A 25321-nucleotide genomic window follows, 5' to 3' on the forward strand; every position below is an offset into this window, starting at 1 on the left:
AATTTTTTAATTCCTTTTATATATATATATATATATATATATATATATATATATATATATATAGAGAGAGAGAGAGAGAGAGAGAGAGAGAGAGAGAGAGAGAGAGAGAGAGAGAGAGAACGCTCGTCTCGGCATTCTAGAAGCAGCTCTCTGGCCACCTCCTCCTTCTCAGACTCCTCTTATTGGTGCTATTGTCCCACCTGCTGTGTCTGAGCAAATACATTTTGGTATGGGTTAATAAATGATCTGGGTCTGCTTAAACGTCACCACTGCCACACTGAATTTAATGTTCTCTCAATCAGTTTCTAAAAGAGATCTTACCATTAACTTTTCGAGTTAGAATATGTTTTTAAATTATGAAGCAATTTAACTGAATATGTACTGAGTAGTGATAGCTCACTTGCCTGTTTTTGGTGTTTTTTCCAGCTCTCCTGAACATTCTGCTCCTGCAAGAGGAACCTTTCCAGATCTGCTGAACATTCTTGACATAATTCATGTGCTGGGTGAACTCCTTCCGAAAGTACATTACCTGAAATAAAAAGTTGATTTAGAGGCTTTGCTTTTAGAACTCCTTTTATGTGTGTGTGTGTGTGTGTGTGTGTGTGTGTGTGTGTGTGTGTGTGTGTGTATTGAGAGAATGTCTTAATTTCTGTACGTTCTCATCATGAGTTATAAAGCCCTGTTTGATGAGTAGCCTTTTTGTGTCTGACCTGCTGAAGAAATTCTTCAGGTGTGAAGCATGCAGAATGTTATAGCTCCAGTCTGTCATGTGCATGTTGAGGTCCCAAAGTTGAAATACTGGACATTTCTGAATAAGCTGTTAGAAGAAATAAAAAAGGTATATTTTAAATCAACTACTGCACAGATGAAACAGTTCTCAAGAAACATTTGGGCTGTACTGACGTTTCTGTGATGCAAAATATTTGCCAATAACAAAGGAGCCGATGTAGATACAGTATAAATCAAATAATGAGTTACAGTATAAAAGGGTTTGGACACTTACACTTTCTCCCAGTTTGCCCCTGTAGTATTGCTGAGAGGGAGCAGTGGGAACAGGGACTCTGGGGCTCTGGTGTCTACTCATTCTGCCACCACTGTTTGCCTTGTCCTTTGGCATCTAGAAAGGGCAGAAGAAAACATTACTGTATAGAACAGTTAAAAAAGGCTGCGTTCTTGCTCTTAAAAAGTCAAGTTTTTAAACCCTCTTGAAATCAATATTAATTTGTTTTTGTCGTGCTACTGAGGAAGTCAGTATTTAACCCTTAATTATTTGATTGTTTTTAAATAGAAGGATTTGCACCAATGTGTTCCTCTTAAAACATAACCTGCTCCTTTTCTTTCTTTCAACTAAGTCCTGCACCTATTTCACCATTCTCTTAACTTTAGTTTCTGTAAGACATTTCACTATTAATTTTTCATGTTAGAATATTGTTTTAAAATTATGAAGCAATTTAATTGAATATAAACTGAGAAGTGACAGCTCACTTGCCTGTTTTTAGAGATTTTTCCAGCTTTTCCAAACATTCTGGTTTTGGACAAAGACCTTTTCCCTTTTCTGCTGAACATTCTTGACATATTTAATGTGCTGAGTGAACTCCTTCCGAGAGCACAGCACCTGAAATAAAAAGCTGATTTAGAGGCTTTACTTTTAAAATTCCTTTTATGTCTGTGTGTGTGTTTGTGTGGACTGAGAGAATGTCTGAATTTCTGTACGGTCTCATCATGAGTTATAAGGCCCTGTTTAATGAGTGGCCTTTTTTGGTCTGGCCTGCTGAAGAAATCCTTCAGGTGTGAATCATGCAGAATGTTATAGCTCCAGTTTGTCTCGTGCATGTTGGGGTCCCAAAGGTCAAATACTGGACGTTTCTGAAAAAGCTGTTAGAAGAAATAAAAAGTGTATATTTTAAATCAACTACTGCACAGATGAAACAATTCTCAAAAGCTCAAAAAGCAATAAACATTTGGGTTGTACTGAGGTGTGTGTGATGCACAATATTTTTCAATAACAAAGTAGGCAATGTAGATACAGTATACATCAAATAATGAGTTACAGTATAAAAGGGTTTGGACTCTGGGGCAGGGACTCTGGGGCTCTGGTGTCTACTGACTGTGCCACCAGTTTGCCTTGTGCTTTGGCATCTAGAAAGGGTGGAAGAAAACACTATTGTATAGAACAGTAAAAAAAAGCTGCTTTCTTGCTCTTAAAAAGTCAAGTTTTTAAACCCTCCTGAAATCAATCAGTTTTTTATTGAGAATACTACTGAGGATACTGAGAATACTACTACTGTTTTTAAACAGAAGGATTTACACCAGTGTGATCCTCTTAAAACATAACCTTCTCCTTTTCTGTCCTTCAACTAAACCCTCCACCTATTTCACCATTCTATTAACTTTACTGACCACTGCCCAGGGTTTGCCCTTATTTCTTTGTCTCAAAAATATATCCAAGTATACAGTGATTTACTCAGGGGCTTGATTTGCACTTATTTATGTATGTCTATATGAATGTCTATGTATATTAATGTACATCTTCTCTTGTGTATTTGTACAGTACGGTGATGCTGCAATAAGTGTTATCTCTTATTTTGGACATCTTTTTCTCTCATTCCACATACAAAGGAATATGAATAATTTAAAACAATTCTATTAACCCTTTCTTGTATTAATATATAATAACATTTACAGGTCTGTCCTGCATAGTTTGTACCATCTTCACTATTTTGTGATTATAACACAAATGCACAAATGAGGATCAAGGATCGTGGTTTTGCCTTTGTGGTATGATAGGTATACGTTTCAGTTTTTGTGGCCAACACTGCAGCCAGTAACCTGGTAAAGAGCAGTATATTTGCAAAAACAGTCTTGGCTAGAATGACCTATGTCTCCTCCATAATGATCATTTTATAGATTTCAAAGTAATGTTTTATTGGTATATTTAACCAGCTGGCTGACAAAAGCCACAACAAGTTCAAGATGATTCCAAGATGGCTCTAAATTTGGCAGTGTGATATTTGATATCATTAGATATTCAATTGATGATAGTGCCATATCAACTGTGACTCACATTTACTAGTCGACTGATTTTTTGTTCTTATTTGTTAAGTACAAGAACATTAAACTTCCCATCATTATAGACAATGCATTACAGCCCTATGCTGCAGTGTACTGTACAAGGTTGGTCTGCCTTTTGGTTTTGGTGTGCCACCCCAAGATTTTTAGTGGCCCCATCTGGTCACACCTATAAACAATTTCTGTGGGTACCACTGCTTGCAGTAACCTCAAAATCTGTTCATCAGGAGCGGGCCCTGACTGATGTGGTGCCCTAGGCAAGACTTTGGCTGGTATGTCATTCATTCAAGACATGTAATCAGTAAGAACTTCTCTTACATGATGCAATGCTGTTTGCTGTTCATATCAAATGCAATGAATGAAATTCAAATTAAAATACAGAGGCTTATATTAATGATAAAATGGAAGGCATTTTAACTTACTAATATAAGAAGGGCTGGCATTTGGCTAGCTAACTATATAGACTAAGATGTCAATAAAAATGTTTTGTCAGGCAGACAGTGGACGGTTCGCGCAGGCAGCACACTTAATTTTTGAGAAATACACTTTTTCTTTTATGTAGTTAATTTCCCAAAAACCTGAGTCGTCTTTCCAACTTTCCCTGATGAATTTAGGGTGGGAGTAGATGACAACTCTTGCTTGCTTGCTAGGTAGCTAATTAGTTATTTATCAAATTAGAGAATATTATCTAACTAGCTAGCTATTTGTTTATTAAATTAGCGAAAATTACCTGGCCTAGCTAGCTAGTGCGGAGTTTCAACCCTACTCCAGGTGTTCGTGTATGTGGGGAGAACAAACACAATCCTCGAACACACTTGGGTACACAATTAATTGCGCCTTTATTACAGAGATCTCCGGAGAGCCACTACACCACGCCGGGTGCACCTAAATCAGGAAGTAGCTCTACCTCTGCCGACGAACAAACATACATATATAGGGAAGACCGCACCCCAAATACCTCCTCACAAGCATTCTTTGTGTTTCCCACTCCATTTAACCCCATTCCACACTAGCTAACCTAATTATCAACCTTGTCCCGCGCATCTAACGTTAAGTATTACTGGGCTGATAAAGTGTTTCTTCATCACACTAAATTACCTTTGTCTTTTGCCGTATTTCGCTTTATTCTGTTCTCTTTTCTGCCCTGAACACCAGAGGGTTTTTGCCATATTTGCTGTTATATAGTGGGCTAATGTTTTCCGTTAATCCCATTGTCACTCACTGGCGGTAACCCTCCCGCAAAGGCAGGCAAGCCTAACGAGTGTGAGAAAATATTAGGGCTCCTATTATTAGATTGTGAAGTTATAATGTGAGTGTTTTGGTAATATTTAGAATTAATAGTATTAGTGAAAATAGCAAAACTTTGAATATTTTCCCCTCAATTGGGAAAATAGAATGGACGGCGCACCTAGCATGTGCCTACACGGAGGGCGGGCTCTGTTCATCTACGATATCCCGCATTTCTATTTTTGCCAGTATCTACTCCGTTACACGAAAAGGCTCCGGTTAACCACTCATGCATTTAATCATCTTTTATGGCGCTTTATCCAATTCAGGGTCGCGGGGAGCTGGATTCTTTAAAGGCAGCACAGGGCGCCAGATAGGAACCAACACTGAACAGGGTACCACTCTATCCCACTCACACCAGTCGAACTTAATACGCACGTCTTTGGACTGTGTGAAGGAAACTGGAGAACCCGGAGGAAATGCGCCATCAAAACTAAACCACTCAAACCTTATGACAGTACTTAACTATCTTACTTTAACCTCGTCAACCTTAAATTATAACTAGATATTATTTTTTACACAGCTCCGTGAAGTTCGCTCATTTTCACAACCCCCCCATAACATTTTCATGTAGTCTATGTTACTCGCGTATTTTCAGCCACCCCACGCTTTCTTTTCAGCGACGTCATTCTACGTTCACTTGTTTTCACGCATTTTAAACTATTTCTGTAATCCGTTATATTAAACAGCGCAGTAGATTCATTCTACTACTACTACTACACACTGAATTATTTGCCATTTCCTAAAGTAAATCCTTTGTAGATACAAAACCATTTAACTTACCATTTATTGGTTTTGTTTCAGTGTACCTTTTATGCTCTTTACTAACATGATTGTCCATGTATTTCAACAGTATTCTGGTTCATTGGTATCTTGGACTCTAACCCACTGTACTGGCTAGGATGAATTCTAAGAAGGAAATGACATTGCAATTTTGTAAGTCTCTCTGCATAAGAGCGTCTGCTAAATGCCACAAATGTAAAAGGTGGTGGAACAGGAGACGTTTTCCAAGGGGCACTGGTTGTCCCCATGTGTTTGTTTGTTTTTTTACCGTGGTATTGGCATCTCCTCACGTCACTGAAGGCTGGTTGTGACACACATGACGTGCATTACCTTTTCGCACCACCAAGCAGGGCTCTTCCATACATATATTCCACGCACCGCAAGTGAGTATTACACAAAACAAGTCTGGTCAACAGTCCACACTCAGACAAGGTAATTTTTTGCGTTATTTGCTAAATAAGAACAGTAAAATCCTCAGAATGTTAGTAACCCTCAAACCATGTTCTCTGAAGTACACCAGTCCACGAGTACCACAGACTTTGTAACGTCCCCAACATTTGCCCTTGAAGGAGTGAGCGGAACCCATCCAGAGCAGAGTGGTCATGGGGAGTGTACAGACAGACCGCCACTGCAAGGAGGCAAATAGTTGGTGACGTCATGGACAATCATCTGTCCGTGCTGCCAGCTCTGCCAGGCAGACTTAAAATCACATTATAAGGGGGACTGCCAGCATACACTCCCCAGGGGTTCAAACAGATGTAAAAACATCACAAGAAGCTGGAAATGCTTCCAGTGTTCTGTGGCTTTTTCATCTGAGGCACATTCCCATCTCCATATTTCCACACACTTGAACAGACCACCTCACAAAAGCAAAGAGTGTGGGATGACATGTGTGGGATGACAATGCATGAGAGGAGAGGATGCATGCCAGGAGGAAGATAATGTGAAAGAGTCTTGGGAGGAAGAGGAAGGAAGGTGAGAGAGTGTGTGCAAGACAGGAAAATGAGGAAGAATTAATGAAAGAAAGAATTAAGGGCAGAAGAGGAAGAATATAAAGAGGAAAGTACACAGGAAAAGCAGGATGAACCAAAGGAAGAAGTGGATGCAGAATATAAGTGGATAAAGGTGATCAAGTTGATCACTGTCGTTTCATCATTGTAACTCATGAAAGTAGTGCCAGTGGCATATTAACCAGGGACCATCCAAGGGTCAAATTACTGTGAGCTTGTCATCTGTAAAGCGACTGATCAGCTGCATCCACCAGAAGAAATTTTCTGTTTTGTGCTAATTGTTTTGCTAGAAGGAAATAACTGAACTCTCTACACCTGTAGTCAGAGCCTTCAGTGTCACTACTCCAAAACTCTACAGCTGGAGTCAGAGTGTGGCTGACAACACTCAGCTATAGGGTTAAGCCTTTATTGTTTCGTTAACCTCTATTTTAGTGGACTAGTTGTTTTTCAGTTGACAAATATAGTTGGGAGCATGTCCATAGGTGGAGGAACCATGATGGGATTGTTCTTGTTGTAGTCGGGTTGTTATTATTGGAGACACACTTTGTATCACCATTAGGAGCGGAACATAGTTTGTGTGGTTTGGTGAAGAACAGTTTAAGTTCAACTAAGGCTGGAAGATTTGTAGAGCCTGCAGCTTCCCTTCTTTTCCCCTTTTTAGTTGATGTGACCAATGAGTTCTCACAGCATATTTGAAGGCATTTTTGAAGGCATGTCTGAAGTCATGGACATGCAAAATAAACGCCTGAATCAAGAATGCCTTGTGTTCGTGACTTAACTGGAGGGGAGCTAGAGAAAGCTACACAGAGCCTTCAGTGTCACTACTCCCAAACCCTACAGCTGGAGTCAGAGCCTTCAGTGTCATTACTCCCAAACGCTACAGCTGGAGTCAGAGCCTTTAGTGTCATTACTCCCAAACCCTACAGCTGGAGTCAGAGCCTTCAGTGTCATTACTCCCAAACCCTACAGCTGGAGTCAGAGCCTTCAGTGTCATTACTCCCAAACGCTACAGCTGGAGTAAGAGCCTTCAGTGTCATTACTCCCAAACGCTACAGCTGGAGTCAGAGCCTTCAGTGTCATTACTCCCAAACCCTACAGCTGGAGTCAGAGCCTTCAGTGTCACTACTCACAAACCCTACAGCTGGAGTCAGAGCCTTCAGTGTCATTACTCCCAAACGCTACAGCTGGAGTCAGAGCCTTCAGTGTCATTACTCCCAAACCCTACAGCTGGAGTCAGAGCCTTCAGTGTCACTACTCCCAAACGCTACAGCTGGAGTCAGAGCCTTTAGTGTCATTACTCCCAAACCCTACAGCTGGAGTCAGAGCCTTCAGTGTCATTACTCCCAAACCCTACAGCTGGAGTCAGAGCCTTCAGTGTCACTACTCCCAAACCCTACAGCTGGAGTCAGAGCCTTCAGTGTCATTACTCCCAAACGCTACAGCTGGAGTCAGAGCCTTCAGTGTCATTACTCCCAAACGCTACAGCTGGAGTCAGAGCCTTCAGTGTCACTACTCCCAAACCCTACAGCTGGAGTCAGAGCCTTCAGTGTCATTACTCCCAAACGCTACAGCTGGAGTCAGAGCCTTCAGTGTCACTACTCCCAAACCCTACAGCTGGAGTCAGAGCCTTCAGTATCACTACTGCCAAACCCTACAGCTGGAGTCAGAGCCTTTAGTGTCATTACTCCCAAACGCTACAGCTGGAGTCAGAGCCTTTAGTGTCATTACTCCCAAACGCTACAGCTGGAGTCAGAGCCTTCAGTGTCATTACTCCCAAATGCTACAGCTGGAGTCAGAGCCTTCAGTGTCATTACTCCCAAACTCTTGTAATGCATTACCATAACTCCTCTGATCTTTTCTTTGTTCAAATCAAAACTCACTTGTTCACTCAGGGTTTTTCTGCTTAGGGTTTTTTTTTTAAACAAAGGGTTTTACTGTTCTCCTAATATTGTTGATTGCTTTTATTTTATAGTCAAGGGTGCTTGAAAGGTACTCTATAAATAAAAATATTATTATACACTGCCTTTATACACACCAAAAAAAAGGTCACCACCTGGATTTAACTAAGCAAATAGGTAAGAGCCTCCAATTGCATAATTACTGCATGGGTGATTATGTTTCAGGTGGTAACAAGTTATTTAACCCTGATGCAATGAGTAACTTTTCATTTGTTAAACAACCATGTCGAAAGACATATCCTGTGGTCATGGAAAAGAAGATAATTTGTTTCAGAAGGGTCAAATTATTGGCATGCATCAAGCAGAGAAAACACCCAAGGAGATTGCTGAAACTACTAAAATCGGGCTAAGAACTGTCCAATGCATTATTAAGAAATGGAAGGACAGTGGAGAAACATCATCTTCGAGGAAGGAATGTGGTCAGAAAAAAAGCTTGATTAATCATGATCCGCGATCACTTAAACGTGTGGTGAAATCAAATCATAGAAAAACAACAGTAGAACTCAGCGATATGTTTAATAGTGAAAGTAGGAGCATTTCCACACACACAATGTGAAAGGAATTCAAGGGATTGGGACTAAACAGCTATGTAGCCTTAAGAAAACCACTTGTCAGTGATGCTAACCAGCAAAAATAGCTTCAATTTGCTAGCAAGCATAAAGATTGGACTCTGGAGCAATGGAAGAAGCTCATGTGGTCTGATGAGTCCAGACTGACCCTGTTCCAGAGTGATGTTGCGCATCAGGGTAAGAAGAGAGGCAGCTGAAGTGATGCACTCATCATGCCTAGTGCCTACCTTACAAGCCTGTGGGGGCAGTGCTATGATCTGGGGTTGCTGCAGTTGGTCATGTCTAGGTTCAGCAATGTTATGTGCCCAAAAAATGAGGTCAGCTGACTACCTGAATATACTAAATGACCAGGTTATTCCATCAATGGATTTTTTTCTTCCCTGATGGCATTGGCATATTCCAAGATGACAATGCCAGGATTCATTGTGCTCAAATTGTGAAAGAGTGGTTCAGGGAGTATAAGACATCATTTTCACACATGGATTGGCCACCACAGAGTCCAGATCTGAACCACATTGAGAATCTTTGGGATGTGCTGGAGAAGACTTCACATAGTGGTCCAAATCTCCCATCATCAGTACAAGATCTTGGGGAAAAATAAATGTAACTCTGGACAGAAATAAATTGCAGAAGCTTGTGAAAACGATGCCACAGTGAATGCATGCCATAATCAAAGCTAAAGGCAGTCCAACTAAATATTAGTGTGTGACCTTTTTATTGCCAGGCAATGTATTTATTATTTTAACATTAAAATACATTTATAAAGTGAAAAAAATAAAGTTTTTAAAAGGACAACAGCACATTGCATTATATTTATGTATTTGCCATTAGGCGTGATTTGAACTACCATACAATCATAAAATTTCTCTATTTCTCTGCAGTCTCCCTATTACATTAAACTAGGATCAAGGGAAGCATATTTAACATTAATGGTATAGTGTACCAGCAACTGTAACACTAAAGTAAAGACATTCATGAAACAAGCAGCTACCCAAGTTGCATGAGAAATGCTTAATAAAGACAAGCTCACACACAGACACATATACGTACGTACGCGTGTGTGTGTGTGTGTGTGTGTGTGTGTGTGTGTGTGTGTGTGTGTGTGTAATATAGGTTATTAAATTTGCAATGCAGAGCAAATAGTTTCCATTGCAACAGGACATTTGGGACAGATGCCCTTCAGCTGCACAAGCAAAGTGCTTCTGAAGTTCCAGGGGGTGAAAATATATGTAAAAACTGGACCACTGTCCAAAATGTCATTTCTCTGGAAATCAAGAAGATTTACTATCATCTGGAATGAATAGATAGATAGATAGATAGATAGATAGATAGATAGATAGATAGATAGATAGATAGATAGATAGATAGATAGATAGATAGATAGATAGATAGATAGATAGATAGATAGATAGATAGATAGGAATGTACTTTAAAGTAGATCTAATTTATAGCAATGTATAATGACACGTACCAAAGAAACATGTCAAAAAAGAAACATGCATATAACTCCTATCTTAAACGTAAAACGATATGTTATTTATTTTCTAATAAATGTCCTAATTCTTTTTTTTTTTTTTTTTTTTTTTTGCCTAAAGTGGCGCTGCATTGCCGGAATTTGAATGTAAACCCAATTACTTAAGTAGTATAGGTATGAAAAGGCCCACACGCACCCTGTTGATGTCATTACTCTGCGCCCAGATTTCTGGCCAATCAAAAGTCAGAGCTGGCATCCTCTGTTGTATTGTGGAAAATGACTGCGTCTGCGTTTCTGGCGTGAGACCTGTTATTGTGAATTGTTGCGTAGTATATATATTTTTTCCCTGTTTACAAAAGCAGTAGGATTTAGACGAAGAGCAGACGCGAAGTGCTAAGTAGTGTAGGCGAAATCTATAGTGTAGCGCAAATAGCTAAGGATATGGGTAACTAGCCGATTGCTATTACTAGCTTGGGAGGCTAGTTAGCTGTTTGGCTATCTGTGTAAAAACATCGCTGGTTGCTGTTACAACTCAGCTACCAGTTGTTTGTTACACGTTGGTGTTTAGAAAGCTTAGTTAGCTACGTGATATCTGAATTGTAACGAGAGTTCTGGATGGGTTGATCGTTACGTTTTTGAACAACTACAAAACATCAGACAGACGCAACGATTCGAGACGCTTTGAGGCCACCGAGTCGACAGATTCGCCATGAACTCGAAGCGGACCAACGCCGGTGAAAATGTGGGCGGTCGGATCAACCCGTCCGGCAACTCGGCAGCGGGCGGATCGCATCGCAAACAGAGCATCATCAACTCTCCGAGTAAGGGTGCGGGCGCGTTGCTAGGCAAAGGGGAGAGGGGGGACCTCGCGCCGAACGTGGCGCGAGACAGGAACGTCTCCATCACCTCGCTGAGGTCCCGTCTCGGTCCGACTATTCGGTCGACGCTGTCCGCCGCGGTGGACACCCTGCTGGGGGAGATCGTGTCGGTGATGCACGAAACTCAAGGGGAGCTGTTCTCCAAGGAGCAGGAGAACGAGAAGCTGAAGGTCCGCCTCGAGGTGTCGGAGCGCGAGCTGAAGACGCTGCAGGAATGCCTGTGCAGCGCGCAGAAGCTCATCGACCAGCTGCAGGGTCCTTTCGGCGGCCCCCCGGTCCCCGGGCACCACGCTTACCCGCAGGCGAACCCCATGAATCAGGCTCGCTTAACGCACCGCGGCGCGGGCGACGCCGACCCGCGCTGCTTCGCGGGCGGCGAAGCGGAGCTGAGCGGCGCTCTCGGCGATGCTATACACGGCTTCGACTCCAGGGATGACTTCAAAAGTTGCCACCTCTCGATCCAAGCGGACGGGACCGTTACGAACAGCTACTACGACCCTCTGCCCGTGCATTCGGCCAGCATCTGCCACGATGTCAACAGGACGGGTAAGACGGGTTGAATCAGTAGTTACGCGTTGTTTCAGCTGACGTTAACCTACGTTTCAGTAATACTTAACTATTATAAACAATCATCTTTGCATTATAGCTATATTCCCCAACCACTGTATTAGGCATCCCTGCTTGCTTCTCGCCGGGTACAGTCTACGACATCCCATCTGTTGTCTTAAAAATGTGTCAGCTTCTTCCTACCCCGTTGTGGACTGACCCCAATGCCGCTGCGGAGTGGATGTTATTTGGGTTACGGGTTTATTCTCCACCCAGCAGTGACCCTGACATGACAGTGGGGTGGGGGAGGGGGAGGTCAGTGTCAGGTTTGACACTAGTGGGCTGCCCAAACTTGTCCAGCCTGCAACCGTGGTCTGATTAACCATTGAAGATGAGCAAAAGGGCGGTTAACGCAAATAAAGCAAGGCACCAGGGTAGGGCTGTTACTGAGTGAAGATGTTACGGTCTGATAATAAATAACGATAGCAGCAAAATTACGGTATTCATAAGCAATTTAAAGAAACACATTTTAATGGTGAAAATTATTGGAACAATTGTTGTAGTTTTCTTTATTGTTGTTCCGGAAGTCTCCTTGTACATCCTTTGTATAAAACAGATTGGCCAAACAATCCGTTTTTATGCCAAACGTACCACTACTCCTGTAATCTGACTTGAGCTATATTTGATGTCGATATAAACATGAAACATATGCTTTGCATGGATTTCAAAGAACATTTTGTGTTATACAAAGATAGTGTTTAACTGTTTAAGTCAGTAGTTTTGTAAGTGGGAGTTGACGGATGAACGTATGACAGTTATGCACATGCTGGAAGTGGTAGCTGATGCAGTGTATCGTGTCTGTGTCATGGATTTTCCATGCAGCTGTGCAGTCATGTATGCCTGTGCAAAAAACAATTATCAGTTCTCGTAGTCATTTATGTAAATAATCAGCTTACAGGGAGCGAGTGAGAAACCCTGTGCTTGCACAGCTGAAGAAAGGTCTCTGTCCGAAACGTTCTGTTGCTGTAGAAACCCCGTGTACTACACTGGAATTTTGTCTGTCTGTCTGTATGCAAGTATGTATGTATATAATATATTAGACAGTGCGAGAGAGATATTGTAGTAAAGTACCCGTTTTCCAGAGAAACCGAACATTTCAAACAGAAGTCCTTCATCTGCTGTGCAAGCAACATATATATGTAAATAATGTATGTGTGTATAATATATTTTCAACTGCCATGCTGTGTATTTTAATTTTAAAATGCACATTAGTCTTGCAATAGATTCAGTCTGGATAAGACCAGACCTTTGGGCTACCTCTGGGACACGAAGTGCAGTGGTTATACACCTTCTCTCTGTTTCTAGGTGAGTTGACTGACAGACGCCTTTCTCACCCCACCTCGCACCCTCCATACCCGGTAAAAGAGGAGCAGACACCTGTGTCCGGCCCTGTGTGTGTGAGGGGTGCGGGTGGACACCCTGACGCGGAGCCCTCTGCCCAGAGTGTGTGCGACCTGGGCTACATACACGTGGTGGAGGAAGAGGGTGGCTCTCGCTCCCACAGCCACGCTCAGAAGCCCACTCCCACGCCCCCCTCCAGGTCTCACAACGGCCCCTCCTCCGGTACCCCGCCACCACAGGGACCGTCCGGCCTGCGCCCCTCCCGGCGGGAGGTGCCCGTGGGGGGTGTGGGGGATGTCCGGAGCCCCGACGCAGGAGGCCAGTCTCCGGAGGCACGCCGGCGGAGGGCGGCGTCCGAGCTGATGGGCGCGGCCCCTGGCGAGCGTCCGCACCTGTGCATGGAGTGCGGCAAAACGTTCCGCCTGATCTCCAGCCTGAAGAAGCACCTACGCATCCACACAGGGGAGAAGCCGTACCCGTGTGCCGTGTGCGGGCGGCGTTTCCGCGAGTCGGGCGCGCTCAAGACGCACCTGCGCATCCACACAGGCGAGAAACCCTACTCCTGCTCCGAGTGCGGCACGCGCTTCCGACACCTGGACGGCCTGCGCAAACACCGGCGCACGCACACGGGCGAAAAGCCCTACGCTTGCGGGGTGTGCGGCAAGCGCCTCAGCCGTCTGCAGCACCTGAAGCACCACCAGCGCATCCACACGGGCGAGCGCCCCTGCCGCTGCCCACTCTGCCAGCGCGCCTTCAAAGACGCCGCCGGCCTGCGCAAGCACCTTCGCGCCCACCAGGGCGAGCCGGGCCTGGAGGAGGCCCAGGAGAGGCTGGGCGTGGGCGCGCTCGAGGAAGACGGAGGAGGCGGCGCGGGCAACGCCCATCTCCCGGGCTCCGTGGACGAGGAGGAGATGCGGTTCGGCATGTGGGGCGAAGAGGAGCGGGAGGAGGGGGAAGCTCCGGTGGACTGCGTCTAGCTCGCGGCCGAGGAACTGGATAAAGTCAAAGGAAAACGACGGAATTGCTTAAACCTTATAAAATAGCCCTAAAGATGCAGAGACTAGTAGTAGTAGTATTTTTTTGTGAATTAATAGTGTCAAAAGTTATTGGTTAACATGTGACAGCAGGACTTGTTTCAGATGGTTAACGTTGAGCGTCTGGGAAAAACTAGTCGATTTGGCTCTTGGCAATGAGGATGGCCCATTGACCGTGTGTTGGAGCACAACAGCAAAGCCCTGAGCACTTGCACATGAAAAGTTGGTTAACATCATCAGCAGACAGTGCAGGAGGAAAGGTAGCGGCCACTGTTTTGGCCTGGAACATCTAGCTCTGCCCCAGAGGAGACCACAGCTCACCAAGAGCTGACCAGCGGGAAATCACCCAGCCTGCTGACTGGCATGTCATGTCCCATGGGCAGACTGTTGCCCTCTGGGCTGAGCCCTGTGGTGGATACTTTGCATTTGCTTTAGAAAGCCCACGTAAAGACACTGTGGAGTTCTGGACTCTACAGGGGACGTGGTATGGAGAACAGGACACTTCTCTGAATGCTGTGTGTCAAGTCTTTGCATCACTCTCAGATGATTTTGGACCTGGTAGATGGAAATGAATGTAACATAGTTGTTTGTGCAAGGGTAGGAGGATGACCAAAGGGGGCTGTCTCTCATGCCAGCTTTCATGTGCACACACAAGCATTTCAAAGCTGATAAATTACAAGGAACTTTAAACCAATCAGAAGTCAGAAATCAGAGTTGATCTTTATGTGCTGTTAGGCCTACACTTTACTGATTCCTAAGAAGAAAAATTTGGATTATAACTCAGTACATATGTACAGTATGTGTCAAATTTTCACATATTTTTGGCCCTTGTTATTGGCACCTAACCTACCTGGCATAGTCCAGCCAGTGTTGGACACAGCACGACTGTGAGGGTGGGCATTGGGTCGTTTTGGCCTTCTCTGTATTTTGAATTTAATTTAACCCCAAATTGACCTTCCAGTTCCACACAGTTTTACTGGACAATGCATAAAATTCTCGTCGTGTAGTCACGAAGAAAAGGCATCAGTTAACAGCTCTGGTGTGGAATAAAAATCCCAAGTGTGACTCCCAAGTGTGACAAACATTTAGAAAAGAAACAGCGCCCTCTTTTGGTCAATTGGAGGGACTCCGGTTTGTGTACATGTTGAGAAATAATAGCTCATGATCGATTCTTGCTCACTTGTTAAAACCATTTTTTCATTCATGATCATTAATGTAGTTTGATGACTGTTTACCTCTTTATTCCAGTCCTATGGTCAGAGACGACGTTGTAGTGTCACACCACCAGAGCCTTTGTGATGTTTTGAACTTGTGGGTTTTTTTGTTCGTGGTGTTCATCTCTTCATATTGAGAGCTGTTCCTTATGTATATTACTTAGTGGCTAGTGGACCCAAACATACCCAGGGTGAGACACAATAATCAGTGTTTTATGACATTTTCCAAATGTTTCAGTAACTCTTTCATAATGTTTAGATATATTGCATTTACGTGTTCATTAAGTCTAGTAAATAAAAGTTGTTTTAGTTTAACTCGCGAGCTCTTTGGTCAGTGCGGAGATGGCTGCAGTCTGAATGGTTGGGTCAGTAGAGACTCAGCTCGGCTACCAACATCATGACATGTTATGTTTTCTATTACTTACTATGTTACCCAAGCTACTTCTTTATTTTTACTTAAAAATAAACCTAAGCATGCTGTTTTTATCAACATCATTATGTAGTGTTTGCCTCATGACCAATGTAGTCTTGTTAAATTGATGTTCTCAACCCTATATTGCTCTTTGGTGTCCTGGATATTCACACTGAGAATTCACATTGAGGGGAAATAAAGGCAGAAAGATTTGGAATGAACCAACAAGTCTACCAAAACTACCGAAACACGCAAAGTAGATTTAATTTGATCAGGGTAGGTGGGAACACGGCAGGCAGGGAGCAGTCAAGTAATGCCACAGAAGTGATGCCGATCTCCAGCTGAAGACAGCGAGCCCCCGAGCCCCCGGGCCCCCCTTCCAGAGGGCAATCCACATGGGTCTGCTTACCGATGTTGACATTTGCGGAGCTTCATCTCAGACAGCACTCTAACATTCTTCTTGATGCATACATATGGGTAGCTCTCCGTCGCCGTAATCAGGTTTATGGCAATACCCAGGTGAACCTCTTCACCACCAGCCAGGGCAAACGCACAAACATGGCGATATGCGCGAGATGTAAGATCAGAGGATCGAGAGAGGAGGATCCACTTTCTTGTTTGTGCTGGCCGTTTTGTGTTAGTGCAGTTCGATGTGTCTGTGCGTGCATGTTGTAGAAACCGGTCTAGTTAGGGTGACACTGGTTTTTGTCAAGGATGTACTGGTAGAAGTGCAGGGAGGAAAAGTTCATAACAACTTAAGTGGTGTTCATGGGGGGGGGGCAGTGTTGATTACTGCTGTTGTTGGAAATTGTTCTGTCTTCCCTCCAACGCTGACCACAGCCATGACGCATGCACACAAAATAGCCGTGAGGGACGTGGCACACCCTCCTCACTGCGAGAGGGATACACACTAATGATGCTGTGAGTCGTGCCAGGCTGAGTCTCTGACTCACAGGGCATGATTTCAGATGAAGCTACCACATGACTCTTATTTTGAAGAAACTAAAGTGCTCCCTGTGGATGTGATTTTAAAACAAAAGCCACAAGCCACACACACGCATGATTCTCACTGTATTTTTGACATTGTTGAGGAAAGTCTTATTTCAAAAAAGTACAAATTCTGATGGGTGATATTTTTGTTAAACTAACCTTTTTTTTTAGACAGGTGAGATTTCTAAAAAAAACTCTTAGCTCAAAACTGAAGTGTCCAAATGAGTATCTAGGTCAAAACTAGTGAAGTGGACAAATGCACATTATTTTAAATACTTTTTAAAGGCGATCTTAACCATCTGATTCTGTTGGGTACCGGGATCAGCCATATACAATTTTAAAAGGTTATTTACTCCTCATATGTGCTGTTTGTAACTTGACTGTCACTGAAGGGACAAGTCCACCCCGGAGTGCGCAGTAGAAGGGCTGGAGGACAGGTGTCATGGCCAGCCCACAGACTGACCGACTCGCGCTTCATTCTTTATGACTCAGACGTCTGCTATTGGGCCTAAGTCTGTCCCATCACGACGTCATTACGACAGCTTCTATTGCCATGGTAACACAAAAAGACCCAGCTGAATCTCAAACGCTTCTGTCTGAATACATGAAAGAGAACGTGACGTTTACTGTAGGCCCCATTAGCGTATGTGTCAACAATAGCAACTTGTGAAAAGCCCAGCTAAAGCCATAAAGCTCGGTTTGAAATTTCAAGACACTTTATATTTGTTTTAATAGTTTCGCTTTTTACTATATAAGAAAACTGCCTATGTCGTGTGGTTCCACTGTCTGGAGTTGAGAAATATCATGGCTTCTCTGTTTTTTCTTATACTCCAAGTCTAAACAGTTCTCTGGGTCCATAGACGTATACTGCTCTTTGCTTATGTCAAGCCAAGCGCTTCACTTCAGTTCCAGAAATAAACATAAGGTTGAAGAATGTACAGTAAATGTGCAAAATGTATAGAGTTTCTGTAGCTGGTTACAAAAAAGGGTAGTTATAAAATGATCACATCAGCATTTTTGCCATTTGTCTATTTGTACTGTAGACTTAAGATCATCAGTCTGAAAATGAGGCTTAGGTTTTAGCAAAGTAATAAATATTTATAAATCATTCATCCACTCCCCAAATGTACAAAGGTCCTCATCATTTTCTGAGCAATCAAATAAATTTGTGTTTTACTGGCTTCAGTCTATTTAGTGTTTATTTGAAACAGGAGTAATGTAGGGTTGTGGGCTTCAAAACAAGTCATATTTAACTCTTGTCTTTCCTCTATGATGTTCTGTGCATGTGTGACAGTATGAAGTCGACAGTGTCTCTGTGGTTTTCTTAAATCTTTATTCTCCACATTGCTTACTGGAATATAGCAGCCACTGTGAAGAGGGCAGTTAAACACAGGCTGGCTTCAGAGAGGATATCATATTTTGCCATCACATGTGATTTCAAATGGAAGCTGAATTACTATCAGCTTTTGATAAAAAAATAAACTCTCTCCTGTATACGTGTGCTTTCCTGTATATGTGTATGTGAGTGTGTGTGTGTGTGTGTGTGTGTGTGTGTGTGTCAGAGAGGGAGAGTGTGAATCTCTCCAGACGTATGCAGTCATTTCCGTAGAGACTAAAGGCAAACACTCTCACTTTTCTCAAAGGAAGTGACTCAACTAACTTTCTATTCCTCTATAGCCGTCTGCATTTCACTTTCACATGTGTAATGCATATACACACACCCTTCCTTTCTCAACGATATCTCCTGCTCTCTCTCTCTCTCTCTCTCTCTCTCTCTCTCTCTCTCTCTCTCTCTCTCTCTCTCTCTCTCCCGTTCTCTTATTGTTGAGTAATTAACTTCACACCGATCAACTGGACACTGTTGCATCCTCTAGATACAGTGTCTTGGTAAAGTATTCAATGCCCATAAACATCTTCAGATTCCAAACTGGATCCAAGTTGGATTACAAATAACACTGATATTTTGTGTAGTTATTTTATTTAAAAAAAAACAAACAAAAAAAACAAAACAAAAAAAAACACTGACCATCAAAATTAATTTATATTAAATGATATTGTTTTTATTCAATGAAACATCATGACCAAGTGAAAATGCTGTTTGCTTAAGTATTCCACCCCTGTTTTGAGGAGGCATCAGGTTTATACAGATGGACAGATGTTGCCGTATGGAGGATACTGATGCTAGATACCGGAGACCGTCTTGTGCCATTTTAAGACCACAGATCGGAGGTGTTGTGTAAAGGGGTGATTCCTGCTGAGAAGCAATCTGTCTGGGATTGGGGGACCCTCTACACAGTAGATGGTAGATTTTGGAAAACCATCACTGGCGTCGCTGCTGCCCTCCCGACTGGGCTGGATGAGGAGCTAGTCATTTTAATGCCACATGTGAAGGGCGTCAAAGTGGGGAACTTCGCGGTCCCGTTGGAACTTGCATGCACGAGCCAGTCTGCACCACACGCGGGAGAGAGCTTTACAGGCGTGACCGTGATTGTTGTGTGTGTGTGTGTGTGTGTGTGTGTGTGTGTGTGTGTGTGTGTGTGTGTGTGTGTGTGTGTGTGTGTGTGTGTGTGCGTGCGCGCGCGTATTTGCGTTTACAAACGGAGAGCTAACAGACGAGCGCGCGCGCAGCTGGGCACGGTGCCGCTATCGTGCGCGAGACGAGGCGCGTTGGGGGGGCGAAAGGGAGCGAGAGCTGGCGAGGTAAAGAAGCAACAATGAGAGCACTCTGCGCCGCGCTCCGCGCTGTCCTGGCGAGCCGCCAGCCCGGCCCGCGGAGGATTGGCCACTGCTCCATCTCTCCTCCTCCCAACGTTCCCAAACTCAGATACGCACACACGAGCGATCCGGGCAGCGGCGCAAAGAGGGGAAAATTCAGCTCAGAAAAGGCGGCCGACGCCGAGATTTCCTCCCACTACGTAGCTGTTTTGGTCTTTTAAGATGTCCCACTCTGCGTTGCTCCCGCTGCTATCCTGTTTATGTAATGGAGCAAACGCTTTATTTTCTATATAAACGAGGAAAGGAAATAACACTTACGGAACTTTGCGCACTTTCTTCACTAGACTGGGCTTCTGGCAAAGCAAGTCTACTTTGACGTGTTTTTTTTTTTTCTTTTTGTTTTTTCCCCTCGACGTTTCAGTGAGGTGTACCCGGCGCTTGCGCCGCTTTGAACGGGAGTCTGCCCTCGTGAGCGCCCGGTTCTGTGCTCGCGCAGCGGCGAAGGATGCCAGCATGCCCTCGCGGATACTCCCCCATGTGCTGCTCCTCTGGCTTGCGCTGCAGCGGCTGGCGCTGTGCACGGAGCGCGCGTCCACCCGGGAGCGCTTCAAAGTGGTCATCGCTCCGCTCATCTGCAAACGGACGTGTGTCAACGGGCAGTGCCAGGACACCTGCGAGCACGGCAACAACACGACGCTGATCGGCGAGAACGGACGCTCCGCGGACACGCTCACCGGCCACGGCTTCAGAGTCGGTGAGTCGTTTGACAGTCGTAGGATTTGGGGATTTGCCGCCGGGGACAAAAGCAGAAAGCTGGCGAAAAGATGTCTGTCGGTACCTGCTCTTACTTGTATAGCCGTCACAACACTGAAAAGAATCTCGCCCGTTTTTTTCCAGGTTTTCTTTTTCGTTCTTTCTTTCTTTCCTTCTTTCTTTCTTTTGTTTTTGTTCATAAAAATAATTTTCTTTCTTTCACCTGTGTTTACAGGGCATGCAGATAGTTTTGCTCCTTTACTTTTAAATGACTTTGATGTGTGGCAGTTGAGTGGTTTTAATGCCTCCAGTCCCCACGAGGCCAACAAGCTTCCAATGGGATCTAAAAAAGTTGAGGACTAAGTCTGAAATCAGACGGGAGATGAATTCATCCCCCTTCTGTCTCCCTGCCTCTAATGGGTTCTGCATATTGTTGGATTGCTGGTGTTGAAATCTTTCTGTGCTGCCTCAGATTGCGGTTATGGTAAGGTGCCACAAAGTCTACCCAGTGGGGTCACACACACACAAACACACACACACACACACACACACACACTTGCCCTCCCACTCATTACTACTTTAAATACATATCTGCTTTTCTTTTCTCCCTCCCTGTAGTGACAGTAAGAGAATGGGTTTGTTGTCTGTGTGGGTTTATATGTGGGTATGGGGGAAGCCCGATCTCACGTCAGATCTAATCTGTCCCGCCGTTCTGTTATTTAAGCTGTGAATGTGTGACTGAGAATGCTTCTGCATGCAGTTTAGTGTTTGTGTGTGTGCATGTGTGTGCATGCGTTATGCTGTCAGTATTTGTTAGGTTCTATGATCAGACTTGCCATCAGGGGAAGAGTTATATCCCTTGTTTCTCTCACACAGGGTCTCTTTCACAAACACACATCCTACACAAAAACACAGACCATTAAGTTTTTGTCTGAGGGGCTTTGTGGTTAGGGTGTGTGAGGTTGTGTGTTTGAGTGAATTGAGGACTTAGTTTAAGATCTTGCCGTGGTGATAGTGCTCCACAGCCCATAACACCGAGGTGCAGTTCATCTTCTGATTGTCGTTGTAGTTGTTATTGTTACTGCTATTGGTATTGCATGATGTGCACAGGGCAGTGGTAGCCTAGTGGTTAAGGTGCTTGACTTGTAGTTGATGGTTGCTGGTTCAAGTCCCACCACTGCCAAGTTGCTCCCCTTAGGCTGCTGAGCAAGACACTTGACCCTCAAGTTGTACTCAGTTGCCTTGGATAAACCTGTCAGCTAAATGCCAAAGAATTAATGTCCTTCTGACCCTGGTGTTGTTTAGTACCAATTTCTCTTTTGTTCTGAGATGTAAGCCTTTGTGCATTGTGTGTGTGTATTGTGTACAGGCACATGGGTGATTGCTGTTGGGACTGTTTAGCTAAGACTGTCTGGAGTTTCGAATCACTCCTAAATTCTCTCCCACTAATCTCTGCTGTGCTGATCTGCCTCCCCCTTACGAGCCGGTTCCTCAGACACGCTGCAGGAACCTCGCACGCTTCACCACAGAGGGCCACTTCAACCTCGCTGCTTGCTGTCATGGTGGTGGTCCCATACTAACCAGTTGAACTTGAAATGAATTTGAAGCACCTTGCTTTTTTTCATATATATATACAGTGTAAACAGTGTTGATTCCATAGTAATGATAGAGCTCTTGGTATTGGTAATGGTTGATAGAGCTCTTGTCACACATCACCACTACTGACATTTATGTGGTTTACGCCCTACAAACAGCTTTGTGTGGAATTTATGTTTGGAAACCTCATTCATTGACGCACCTTTAGCTTTCAGGCACTGCTAATTAGACAAAAAAACATTTTCACTCATTTGTACACTCATCTATTATCTGGTACACATGTTTTTTTCTCTCTCTCCACCTATCTTGCTGTAATCTTAATGAGCCATGACAGTTTCAGCAGTACGCACGGTGCACGCTCTCCTGTGCAACTGGTGCCAGGTGGGTGTTCGCCATCGCCGGGCTCCAAGAGGCCAGCCAGCAAACTCCACCCCCCTGGCTGTCTGGGGAGTCCCTCCGCCCGTTTAAGGAAAATGGCTGAGTGGTGCTCCCAGCCAGAAGGCTCTTGATTGGCTCAGGAGGGCTGTCTCCCCCACGAGGAAGGCAGGGCCCGAGTGTTCAGCAGCCACGCCCCTTGCCTCATCACCTTCGTTGCCAGACGCTGACTCACCTCTTGATAAACACATACTGGCGAGGCCTTTGTGAACTCACACCTGTCATTCATAGCCATAGCCAATTGTGTGACATCAAATGCGTGGCCCAGAACTGACAGGCAGACCTGGAGTGCAACTTCATTATGGGGTTTGGAGTTTTCGCTGCTATGATGCACCTTAGTCAGATTATCAGATTCATTATTTAATTACTAAAACACTAAACATTAATCTCAGTGCACATTTACAGTACGGTTCATGTATTTCAGAACTAATGTGAAGGAAACTATTTAGTTAATTTAAAATCACCCAGGTAGGAGGTGGTAATTTAGCTGAAAGCTTGGCTATGACGCACGCAAGCATGGATTTCTGCTGTCGTGCCTTTGAGTAAAAACAGATAGGTACCTTGGGGAGTCAGGTGTGTGAATGCTCATTGGCTGAGGTGTATGTGGGTTGCTTATTGGCTAAGGTGTATGTGGGTTGCTTATTGGCTGAGGTGTATGTGGGTTGGTCATTGGCTAAGGTGTATGTGGGTTGCTCATTGGCTGAGGTGTATGTGGGTTGCTCACTGGCTGAGGTGTATGTGGGTTGCTCATTGGCTGAGGTGTATGTGGGTTGGTCATTGGCTAAGGTGTATGTGGGTTGCTCATTGGCTGAAGTGTATGTGGGTTGCTCACTGGCTGAGGTGTATGTGGGTTGCTCATTGGCTGAGGTGTATGTGGGTTGCTCATTGGCTGAGAGGTGGGGAGTGAGGGGGTAACTCATACACGCATGCACACACCTCATCTGATAAGGCTGTCATGTCCTTTTTTTTCTCACGGTCTCCAGCTTTGTGTTAGCCATTCGTCTGTTTGCCCAGCTGTGTCTCTACTCAGTGCCGTGAGAGTGTGTGTGTGTGTGTGTGTGTGTGTGTGTGTGTGTGAGAGTGTGTGGTCATCAGTGATGCCTGCCCCCTCCCTGTGCTGATCCACCCACACTCGACCCATCTGTATCCAGCAATGGACTAGTTATGGGTACTGAGTTCCTATGGCACCAGTTCCTATGTTATCCGTATCTATCAGACTGAAAAAAACTACCAGACTTGTAAAAAGGTCTTGATTTTGCTGTACTCTAGACCAGACAGAGCATGTTTGGAGCTCAAATTTTTCTCCTTTAGCTTGGAACAAAAGCTTTAAATGCCTGAACTGTCTCCAAAACTCTACAGGCACCAGAAGCACTGCACAGGTGGGTCACCGCACACAGAGCGAGAGAATGGTGGAGGAGGAGACTTGGGCGAGTGGGGGTGGCTGTGGTTGGAGGCAGTAAAGAGGCGGTAAAGCCCACACCGCCCTAGCACATGCAGCGTCAGCAGTCATGCTGTTCTCCTGCTCCCGTGCCTCTTGTGCTCTCCCGCTCTACATTTCACATGCACATGCCACATACTTCCAGGCCTTTTGGGCTTCTTTTTCCTTGCCTTCTTTGACGCTTCATTCCTGTTGGCTCTGCCCCGACCCGTCATTTCCCCTTGGCTCCGCCCCCTCTTTTGGACCATGCCCTTGGCTCTTCTCCTCTGCTCTGTCTGTCACGTTCGCATGTGCTCCTCTCATCCTTCTCCCTTAGCCCAGGAACATCTAGTGCTCCTAGTCCAGGAACATCTAGTGCTCCCAGTCCAGTACCATCTAGTGCTTCCAGTCCAGTAACATCTAGTGCTCCCAGTCCAGGAACGTCTAGTGCTCCCAGTCCAGTAACATCTAGTGCGCCCATTCCAGGAACGTCTAGTGCGCCCAGTCCAGGAAAAAAAAACTGTAAGATGTGAAAGCTTTGGTCAAATCTAGAAACCCAAGCTAACAACACCAGAAATATGTGTATGTGTATGGGTGTTGGGTGTGTGTGTGTTGTTTTGTGTTTGTGGGCGTGTTTGTGTGGGTGTGTTTGTGTGTGTGTGCACGTGTTGTGTGGGTGAGGGTGTGTGTGTGTGTGTGGGAGGGTGTGTTTGTGCGTGTGCGTGGGTGTGTATGTGTGTGTGTGCGTGGGTGGGTATATGTGTGTGTGTGTGTGTGTGTGTGTGTGTGTGTGTGTGTGGGCGTTGTGTGGGTGGAAGTGTTCTGCTCCTAGTGAGATGTCATGGCCATGTTGAATTGCTGTGTCATCAGCTCCTGACACAGTGTGTGTTTAAGTCTCTTCATGAGAACGAACTTCTAACACCAACACACATGCACCATTCACACACACATTACCTTACATTCATATTCATTCATATTCAGCTTATATTCATATTCATTACTCCACCGAGGCTGTAGCTGCGGTTAGAGTCACTCTGCCTCCGTCCTCTCACATGAGCCCAGTGAACGGGGTTTCTCACAGGACCCTGGTCTTCACCCCCCACCAAAGTCCTCCATTACGGGGGGAAAATGTCAACAAAAAGTGGGTGGGAGTAGGCTCGGCTTCACAGGCCCCAGCCACTACGGGCGCCAGGGACGGAACGCCCGCGCAAAGATCCAGAAGGTTCCAGGAAAAGGCTGCCCGGGTGTTTCACAGTGGGGGTCCTTGCCGGGGCAGCTGATAGAGGGTCACGGCAGAACCGGGCACGTCCACATGAACATCCAGTTTGGTCTGCCACCAGCAGGTCTTCCCTGCAGAGAACAGGGCCGGTTATTTATTTGCAGCCGCAGCGTGCTTATGTGTGGAAGTGGATGTAGCGGGGTAGCGCTTCTGGTGTTGTGAGTGGAGAACCTTTGCTGGCGGAGGCAATAAGAACATTCTCTGTCCTGGATCCTAGAACTTCCCCCTGCTGTCCAGACAGCAGAGTCCCTTGCAGACCCATCCATTTGTGGAATATTTAAATGACCACTGACCCTACGTTGACTAACTGAGACTAGTACTTATTGTATTGTTTATTACACTGTTGTTGACTAACAACAGTGTTGTACTTGTTTATAGCACTTATCTTTGTCTGAGATAGAGCTTATGTATTTTGCACTCCTATCCATCAGCACTGATCCCTGTATTTCAACATTATTCTAGATCATTAGTATATTGGACTCTAATCTACTGTACTGTACT

General features: G+C 44.7%; 2 protein-coding genes across 4 annotated transcripts in view; both read left to right on the forward strand.

Annotated features, from left to right (window-relative positions):
• Nucleotides 1–10388: 10388 nt before the first annotated feature.
• Nucleotides 10389–15718, forward strand: si:ch1073-224n8.1 (uncharacterized). Its single transcript, XM_035527462.2, has 2 exons — nt 10389–11574; nt 12940–15718. The coding sequence occupies exons 1-2, from the start codon at nt 10860–10862 to the stop codon at nt 13950–13952; spliced, it is 1728 nt and encodes a 575-aa protein (XP_035383355.1). The 5' UTR covers nt 10389–10859; the 3' UTR covers nt 13953–15718.
• Nucleotides 15719–19252: 3534 nt separating this feature from the next.
• Nucleotides 19253–25321, forward strand: part of ltbp3 (latent transforming growth factor beta binding protein 3) — a 45613-nt gene continuing 39544 nt past the window's right edge. The window contains exon 1 of one of the 3 annotated variants that reach the window (XM_027032089.3): nt 19253–20094. In XM_027032089.3, coding sequence (XP_026887890.2) covers nt 19854–20094 — 241 coding nt within the window. In that variant the 5' untranslated portion in view covers nt 19253–19853. The remainder of the gene's footprint in view (nt 20095–25321) is intronic. The other 2 variants (XM_027032090.3, XM_027032088.3) reach the window with 2 other exon arrangements.

The sequence above is a fragment of the Electrophorus electricus genome, chromosome 8, assembly GCF_041902795.1.
Source record: "Electrophorus electricus isolate QZ-2024a chromosome 8, ASM4190279v1, whole genome shotgun sequence".
NCBI classification, from domain to species: domain Eukaryota; kingdom Metazoa; phylum Chordata; class Actinopteri; order Gymnotiformes; family Gymnotidae; genus Electrophorus; species Electrophorus electricus.